The sequence below is a fragment of the Dipodomys ordii genome, unplaced genomic scaffold (genome assembly GCF_000151885.1).
Source record: "Dipodomys ordii isolate 6190 unplaced genomic scaffold, Dord_2.0 Scaffold4, whole genome shotgun sequence".
In the NCBI taxonomy this organism is placed as follows: domain Eukaryota; kingdom Metazoa; phylum Chordata; class Mammalia; order Rodentia; family Heteromyidae; genus Dipodomys; species Dipodomys ordii.
This window is the reverse complement of record NW_012267220.1, coordinates 25,668,985-25,678,153: the sequence shown is the minus strand read 5'-3', so window position 1 is coordinate 25,678,153 and position 9,169 is coordinate 25,668,985. Positions and strand designations below refer to the sequence as shown.

At 43.2% G+C, this 9,169-nt stretch overlaps 1 protein-coding gene across 4 annotated transcripts in view; it reads right to left on the bottom strand.

The window, feature by feature from the left end:
- Positions 1-6,740: 6,740 nt before the first annotated feature.
- The window catches only part of Smim18 (small integral membrane protein 18), a 64,662-nt gene continuing 62,233 nt past the window's right edge, over positions 6,741-9,169 (bottom strand). For 3 of the 4 annotated variants that reach the window (XM_013025711.1, XM_013025719.1, XM_013025726.1), the window contains exon 5: positions 6,741-7,214. In XM_013025711.1, the coding sequence (XP_012881165.1) occupies positions 6,891-7,214 (324 nt within the window). In that variant the 3' untranslated portion in view covers positions 6,741-6,890. Of the gene's footprint in view, positions 7,215-8,960; positions 9,050-9,169 lie in introns of all 4 variants that reach the window. The other variant, XM_013025734.1, reaches the window with a different exon arrangement.

Sequence of the window (9,169 nt, the reverse complement as noted above, 5' to 3'; positions counted from 1 at the left end):
TGAGCCACAGCACCACTTCCGGCTTTTTTCTTTTTGCTTATGTGGTGCTGAGGAATCGAACCCAGGGCCTCATGCGTCCAAGGCAAGCGCTCTACCACTGAGCCACCTTCCCAGCCCACTCTTACTGTTTTTTAAGCAAGGTACTCCGCACTGCGAGGACTTTCTACAACCTTTCAAAGTGCCTCACAAGCAAGACATTTATCACAGGCTTGTGAAACCAATTAGGGTAGTGCCATTTAGAGGTCATTTTTTTTACTTAGAAGTATGTAGCTTGTGCTTAAAGTCCAGGTGTTACTATTTAGGATTTTTAAACTAAATGTGTGTATGTGTGTGTGTGTATATATATATATATATATATATAATTTGGCTTTTTTTCCCCTAGGTAGCCACTTGCTTCACTATACTTGTTTTTCAGTGTGTGTGTTTGTATGCACGCTTGCCGGTCCTCGGGCTTGAACTCAGGGCCTGGGCACTGTCCCTGAGCTGCTTTTTTTTTAGTTGGTTGTGGGGCTTGAACTCTGGGCCTAGGCATTATCCGTGCACTCTTCAGCTCAAGGCCAGCGCTCTACTGCTTGAGCCACAGCACCACTTTTGGTTTTCTAGTGGTTTATTGGAGATAAAAGTCTCACGGAGTTTCTTGCCCAGGCTGGCTTTGAGCCTTGATCCTCAGATCTCAGCCTCCTGAGTAGCTAGAATTACAGGCCTGAGCCACCGGCATCCGGCCCCTTAGCTGCTTTTTTGCTCAAAGCTAGCATTCTACCACTTGAGCCACAGTACCACTTCTGGCCTTTTCTGAATAGTTTATTGGAGATAAGAGTCTCACTGACTTTGTTGCCTGGGCTAGCTTAAAACTTCAGTCCTCAGATCTCAGCCTCCTGAATAGCTAAGATTACAGGTGTGAGCTGCCATCAGCACCCAGCTTTCACTATACTCTTAAGATGCCCAGTGGCAGCTCCCAATTCACCTTAACATGATGAGGGCAAACGTCTGCCCTCAGTGTAGCCTGTTGCTAAGCTGTGATCTAGTACTTACATGTATATTCATTCAGTGCATTTCAATTTGTGATCGTTTGAATTTGCTACGGGTTTGTCAGGTGTAATCCATATGTTTAATAATCTTTTCTTCCAGCCGGGTGCCAGTGGCTTTTGCCTGTAGTCCTAGCTACTCAGGAGTCTGAGATCTGAGGATCACAGTTCAAACTAGCCAAGGCAGGAAAGTCTGTGAGACTCTTTAGTTAACCACCAGAAAACCAGAAGTGGTGATGTGGCTCAAGTGGTAGAGCGCTTGCCTTGAGCTGAAGAGCTGAGGGACAGCGCCCAGGCCCAGAGTTCAAGCTGCACAACTGACAACAACAACAACCCCAAAATAATATTTTCTTCCCAGTTTAACACTCCTTTTTTTGGGGGGGGGTCCGGTTGTGGGGCCTGAACGCTGTCCCTCAGCTTTTCAGCTCAAGGCTAGGGCTCTTCTACTTGAGCTACAGCACCACTTCCAGCTTTTTTCTTTTTGCTTATGTGGTGCTGAGGAATTGAACCCAGGGCCTCATGCATGCAAGGCAAGCGCTCTACCACTGAGCCACCTTCCCAGCCCCCCTCCCACAGTTTAATTAACACTCTTAACTGTCATATCCATTCAGGAATCTAGGGCTCTTCAGAGGCTACCCTCTTTTCTTATAAGGACCTAGGGAGAAGGAAAGAGGAATGTTTTTAGTTTTTTTGTCCGTTGTAGGGCTTGAATTCAGGACCTGGACACTGTCCCTGAGCCTCTTTTGTGCTCAAGGTTAGTGTTCTATCAATTGACCCACAGCACCACTTCCTGTTTTTAAGTGGTTAATTGGAGGTAAGAGTCTCACAGGGACTTTAAGGCTTGGGATGGCTTTGAATCCCAATCCTCAGATCTTAGCTTCCTGAGTAGCTAGGATTTTTCTGTATTGTATTGAAATGGCTCAGAATTGTAGTTTTAGACTGGGAGGAAAAGTGAAGAGGTTATTTAGTACTACCTCCTTCAAATCAGAAGTTTTCTAATTTTTAATAGCTATATATACATATCTTTTCTACTTTTTTTTTCTTTCTTGTCCTGTGGTTTGAATTGGACCTCACATTTGAGACGTGACCTCAGGCTTTTTGTTGTTGTTGTTGTTTTTTAGATAAGGTCTTTTTGATTTTTGCATTGGAGTGATCCTCAGATCACAGTTCTCCCACCCTACCTGTTGCTTGCACTGTTTTATTAAGACAGGGTCTTGTTAATTTTTCCACTTGCTGACCTTGAACTATGATTCTCCTGTGTGCCACCATGCCCAGTTCAGTAGCTATATTTTTTTAAAAAGTGAAAATTGAAGCCAGGTGCCGGTGGCTTCCGCCTGTAATCCTAGCTACTCAGGAGGCTGAGATCTGAGGATTGGGGTTCAAAGCCAGCCCGGGCAGGAAAGTCCATGAGACTCTTATCTCCACAGAACGACTAGAAAACCAGAAGTGGCGCTGTGGCTCAAGTGGCAGAGCGCTTGCCTTGAGCTGAAGAGTGCAGGGGCAGTGCCCAAGCCCAGAGTTCAAGCCCCAAGACTGACCAAAAAAAAAAGTGAAAATTGGTGAAATTTTAGTTCTGAATCTAGTATATTCAAAATGTCACGTGTGTGTAATTAATGTAAAATGTCTTACTACTAACTAAAAGCATCCTTTTTCTTTGTACAAAGAGTGAAATCTGGCATATATTTTATACTTATAGTATATCTCAGTTCTAACTGCATTTCAGATGCCTGTTGGGTACTTGTTGCTAGTGGTTACTATAGTGGACAGCACAGCTCTTGGGAATAATTTTGTCTACTACTGTGTAACCTAATACTTGACAGATAATAAGCAACATGCTACAAAACTAATCATAAGAGGTAGAGTTATTTGGGAAATAGCTATTGAAGTATTTGAATTTGGCATCTAGGGTTGAGTGACCCAAATCTACATTAAAAATGCTTGTTTTTGTCTTTGCAGCATTATGGATCCAAGTTTACTGAGAGAACGGGAACTGTTTAAGAAACGAGCTCTTTCTACTCCTGTGGTAGAAAAACGTACATTACCTTCGGATTCATCATCATCAAAGAAGAAGAAAGCAAAGGTAGAACATGGAGGGTCATCAGGATCAAAACAAAGTTCTGGTTAGTGAAATGCTTTATACTTTAAAACTTTTTTTTCTTTTGTAACAGTTCAGCATTCATGATTTTAGACACTTTGTGAAATGTGAGTTATGGAATGAGAAGGATTTAAGCCATAAAGATGTTAGGCTATTATCTCTTTAACAGTGCTTTCTGGAGTCTTTCTAATTCCTTTTTCCTGCAAGGAGAGCAGGAAATATTTCCCTCTTTATTTCTTTCTACTTTAACCCTATCATATTAAAATTCCTGCTAAAACTTAACAACAAAAAAAAAAGACTCACTGGGAACCACTGGCTCATGCCTGTAATCCTAGTTACTCAGGGGGCTAAGGTCTGAGGATCATGGTTTGAAGCGTGCCTGGGCAGGAAAATCCATGAGAATCTCCAGTTAACCAGCAAAAAACTGGCAGTAGAGTGGTGGCTCAAGTGGAGCACTAACCTTGAGCACAACTGCTGAGGGACAGGGCCCAGGCTCTTGAGTTTGTTATAGGATTGACACATTCACAAAAAAGACTTCATTGAGGTTTAGTTTATATACCAACAGTTCACTTATTTTGAGTATATAATTTATAGTTTTTAAGTGTGGAGTTGTGCAATTATTAGTACAGTCTAGGGGCTTGAACTCTGGGCCTGGGCACTGTCCCTCAGCTCTTCAGCTCAATGCTACTGCTCTACCACTGGAATCACAGTGCCACTTCTGTTTTTCTGGTGTTTTATTGGAGAGTCTCCTGGGCTTTCCTGCCTGGGCTGGCTTTGAACCATGATCCTCAGATCTCAGCCTCCTGAGTAGCTAGGATTTTATAGGCGTGAGGCACTAGCGCCCAGCCATTTTCATCCTCATAAAAGTTGTGATGTGTTCCAGCCTTAGGTAACCCATAATTAATTATTTTGTGCCTTTTCTGGGCAATTCTTTTTTTTTTTTTTTTGCCAGTCATTGTGCCTGAACTCTGGGCCTGGGCGCTGTCCCTCAGCTTTTCTGCTCAAGGCTAGTGCTCTAGCACACTAGTGCTCTACCACTTGAGCCACTGCACCACTTTCAGCTTTTTCTGCTTATGTGGTGCTGAGGAATCGAACCCAGTGCCTCATGAATGCAAGGCAAGCGCTCTACCACTGAGCAACCTTCCCAGCCCCTGGGCAATTCTTATAAATGGAATTGTATAATAACTGGTCCTTCTCCCCCAGTACTGGGATTTGAACTCCTCAGGGCTTATTAGTATATATATTAGGTTTATCTTTAATCTCAGTACCCTTTACTCACAGTAAATATTAACATCCCCTCCTCAGGATTGTATCCATGACATTATACAAGCTAGACAAGCATTCTGCTTTTGAGTTATATCTTCTGACCTAAAAACTTAATTTTTTCACTTTGGCAGTATTGAAGTGTGAACTGAAGGCTTTTTGCTTGCTAGGCTGGCACTCTGTGCCTACCTGAGCCACACCTCCAGCCATGGTTTGTTTTTTTTTTTTGTTTTTGGTGGCTGTTATTATTTTTGTGTGCTAGTATTTGGGCTTAACCTCTGGTCTAGGTTTTACATTGTTTTTCTACTCAAAGCTGAGACTTGAGCTATGCGCCTCTAGTTCTAGCCTTTTACTGAAGGCTAGTTACGCTACTCCTTGGGCAACAGTTCAACTTCCTTCTTTTGGGTGGTTAATTGGAAATTAATCACCATGTCATGGACTTTCCTGCTAAGGCTTCTTTGAACTGCAGTCCTTAGATCTTAGCTTCTTAAGTAGCTGGTCTAGAGCCACCAGCACCTAGCTTTTATAACAGATTTTGTTATCCACCATGTGCCAAGAGAACCCCACCTGTAAGTTGCATTTTTTGTGTATGTTCATACTCTTGAAGTCAGGGCTTGGGCATTGTCCCTGAGCTTTTTTTTTTTTTGTTGTTGTTGTAGGGCCCGAACTCTGGGCCTGGCCGCTGTCCCTCAGCTCTTCAGCTCAAGGCTAGTACTCTACCACTTGAGCCACAGAGCCACTTCGGCTTTTTCTGCTTATATGGTGCTGAGGAATTGAACCCAGGGCCTCATGCATGCAAGGCAAGCAGTCTACCACTGAGCCACCTTCCCAGCCCCTCCCTGAGCTTTTTTTTGTTCAAAGTTTGTGCTCTGCCACTTGAGCCACAGTTCCACTTCCAGCTTTTGTTGATTAATTGGAGATAAGACTTTACTGCCTGGGCTGGCTTCAAGTTCTATGACCCTCAGATCTCAGACTCCTGAGTGGGATTATAGGCATGAGCCACCAGTTCTCAACTTTTTGAGGGGAGCCTTTTTCATATTCTATATGAAACTTATGACATTAAAAACATTGTCTTTGAGACTGGCAATGTAGCTTAGTGGTTGCCTAGCATGCATGAAGCCCTGGGTTCAATTCCTCAGTACCACATAAATAGAAAAAACTGGAAGTGGTACTGTGGCTCAAGTGCTACAGTGCTAGTTTTGAGCAAAAGAAGCCCTGGGAAACCGGGCGCTGGTGGCTCATGCCTGTAATCCTAGCTACTCAGGAGGCTGAGATCTGAGGATCGCGGTTCAAAGCCAGCCCGGGCAGGAAAGTCCATGAGACTCTTGTGGCACTGTGGCTCAAGCTATAGAGCACTTGCCTTGACCTGAAGAGTAAAGGGACAGCGCCCAAGCTCAGAGTTCAAGCCCCACTACCGACCAAAAAAAAAAAAAAAAGCCCAGGGACAGTGCCCTGGCCCTGAGTTCAAGCCCCAGGACTGATGAAAAGAATGCTGCCTATTAGCTGGGTGCTAGTGGCTCACACCTGTAATTGTAGCTATTTAGGAGGCTGAGATCTGAGGATCATGGTTTGATGTCTGCCTAGGCAGGAAAGTCCTTGAGAGACTTATCTCTAGTTAACCCAGGACCAGCACAAAAAACTAAATATATATATATGTCTTTAATAAATTAGAAAGTATTCCTTTTGAATAAATAGAGACATTTGTAAGTAGAAGTATTTTTCTCTGGATTTGGAAATAGTTTAAGTAGCATTTTTGTTGTTTAGGTATAAATTACTTTAGCATCAGGAGCTGTACTTAAAATTCCCAGTTTATCTTTACCACTCATTACTGAATCCTAAGAATCTTTTTTGTTGTTGTGGGGCCTGAACTCTAGGCCTTGGGTGCTGTCCCTTAGCTTTTCAGCTCAAGGCTAGCACTCTACCACTTGAGCCATAGCGCCACTTCCATCTTTTTCTGCTTATATGGTGCTGAGGAATGGAACCCAGGGCTTCATGCATGCAAGGTGGCTCCTCCGGAGCCACCTTCCCAGCCCCTGAATCCTAAGAATCTTTTTTTTTTTTTGGGTCCGGTCATGGGGCCTGAACTCTGAGCCTGGGCGCTGTCCCTCAGCTCTTCAGCTCAAGGCTAGCGCTCTACCACTACAGTGCCACTTCCGACTTTTTCTTTTTGCTCACGTGGTGCTGAGTAATCGAACCCAGGGCCTCATGCATGCAAGGCAAACACTCTACCACTGAGCCACCTTCCCAGTCCCCGAATCCTAAGAATCTTAATTCAGTTTTTTTTTTTTTGCGTCACGTTAAATAGGTCGCTACTGTCATATTTATGAAGTTTTACTGTATATTTAATGAAAGGGATATACACAAAGTGAATACGTATCTTTTGCTTTTACTATAAATCTTAACCATTCAAAGTCAGAATCAGTGTTCTAACAGGAACTTTATAATCAAGAACTTTTCTCCTCAGAAGATGTTAAAGGCTGTTGAAGGTTTTATTCATCTTCTGTCGTCTAGACCACTTCAGTTTCACGTTTTCTGATGTTGTCCATCATACTTCGGAGAGGGTTAGGTTCACTCTTCAGATCTTTCACCGTTTTGTTTTTTGCACAGCAGCAGCAGTCAAGCACTTCGTAAAGGAAAGCCAGTACTACTAAGGATACCACAGTGAATATAAATAAAAGCAGGATGACAAAACAGGCAGTATTCCAGTTATCATGAAATGGGTAGATTTTTTGAACTTGAAAACCAAGGTATTGATAAACAGATGTAGTAGTTTCATTCCAGTGATTAGAAGCCATTCTTAGAGACTTCACTTCTTGTATTCTCCTTTGAAACTGTAAAAAAGTAGAGAATAGGTTTACATAGGTGATGTGAATATTCTTTTTTGGTCCTCTGGAGTTTGTTGGGTTTGTATCTTTGTCTGGTGCTCTATCACTGAGCCTATTCCTCCAGCCCAGCTTTTTGCTGGTTATTTTGGAGACCGAGTCTTAAGGACTTTTCTGCTAAGGCCTTTGAACTGTGATCCTTCCTTCAGATTTCAGCCTTTGGTATAACTAGGATTGCAGGCATGAGCCACCAGAGCCCAGCTATGGATATTTTTATTTATTATTATTTTTTTTGGGTCCAGTCGTGGGGCCTGAACTCTGGGCCTGGGCGCTGTCCCTCAGCTCTTCAGCTCAAGGCTAGCGCTCCACCACTTGAGCCACAGCGCCACTTCCAGCTTTTTTCTTTTTGCTTATGTGGTGCTGGGGAATCGAACCTAGGGCCTCAGGCATGCAAGGCAAGTGCTCTACCACTGAGCCACCATCCCAGCCCATGGATATTTTTATTGTATAATAGAATTGACTGTATTTTTTTATTTTTTTGGTATATTTATGCTGATTGTGTGTGTGTGTGTTTGTCAGTTATGGGGCTTGAATTTTGGGCCTGGGCATTGTCCCTCAGCTCTTCAGCTCAAGGTGAGCACTCTATCACTTGAGCTACAGAGCCACTTCTGGTTTTCTGGTTGTTTATTGGAGATGAGTCTCACAGACTTTCCTGCCGGGGCTGGCTTTGAACCTTGATCCTCAGATCTCAGTCTTCTTAGTAGCTAGGATTATAGGTAGAGCCACTGGCGCCCAGTAATTTTTTTTTTTTGGAGGGGGGGAGGTTTATGAGGTTTGAACTCAGGGCCTGGGCTCTATCCCTGAGTCTTTTTGCTCAGGGCTAGTGCTCTACTACTTTGAGCCACATCACCACTTCTGGTTTTTTGGTGATTAATTGGAAATAAGAGTCTTACTGCCTGGGCTGGCTCAGAACTGTGTTCCTCAGATCTTAGCCTCCTGGTAGCTAGGATTACAGGTGTGTGTGTGCCACCAGTGCCTGGCTATGCTGAATATTTAAGTGATAAGTGATACTCTAGTATCACTTTTTTTGTGCTGGTCCTGGGGCTTGAACTCAGGATCTGGGTACTGTTCCTGAGCTTTTGTGCTCAAGGCTGGTGCTTTACTCCTTGAGCCACAGCTCTACTTCCAGCTTTTTGGTGATTAATTGGAGATAAGAGTGACAAATTTTCCCTGCCAGGTTGGCTTCTTCCCTGCTTCTCATATCTCAATCTCCCAAATAGCTGGGATTACAGGCATGAGCCATCAGTGTCTGGCTGGTATTCTAGCTTTGTATATATCACTTGTTAACTAAATAGCTGTGTTTAAGATTAATATATAGGGGCTGGGAAGTTGGCTTAGTGGTAGAGTGCTTGCCTAGCATGCATGAAGCCCTGGGTTCTATTCCTCAGTAAACAGAAAAAGCTAGAAGTGGCACTGTGGCTCAAGTGGTAGAGTGCTACCCTTGAGCAAACATGCTCAGGGACATGCCCAGGCCCTGAAATCAAGCCCTAGAACTGCTCCCCTACCCCCAACCCCCCCAAAAAAGGTTCATCTAAGGAAATCAGTTGTATATGAATGTATAGTTTATGTGAGGAAGCAAACATGGCTTGGTTTAAAACTTGATCACAGTACTGGTCATTGATCTGCTATCTGAAAATCTCTTGGCAGTTGAAGGTTGTATCCTTTAAATTGCTTCTTGGAAAGCTTTGTCATTACCCTTGTGGCTTCTCAGCTTCTGTGTATTTCTGTCTTATTTTCACTCTTTTTACCTATGATGACAGGTGATCTGAGCCAGGAAATTGTAGCTAAATGAAAAAATGGAGAAATCGAAGTCAAATGACAATTTTAAGAATAAGGATAAAATAAAATTTAGGCTGGGTGGTTTAATGAAGAGAGTTTTCTCTTACTTTGGTGGTACTGTGTTT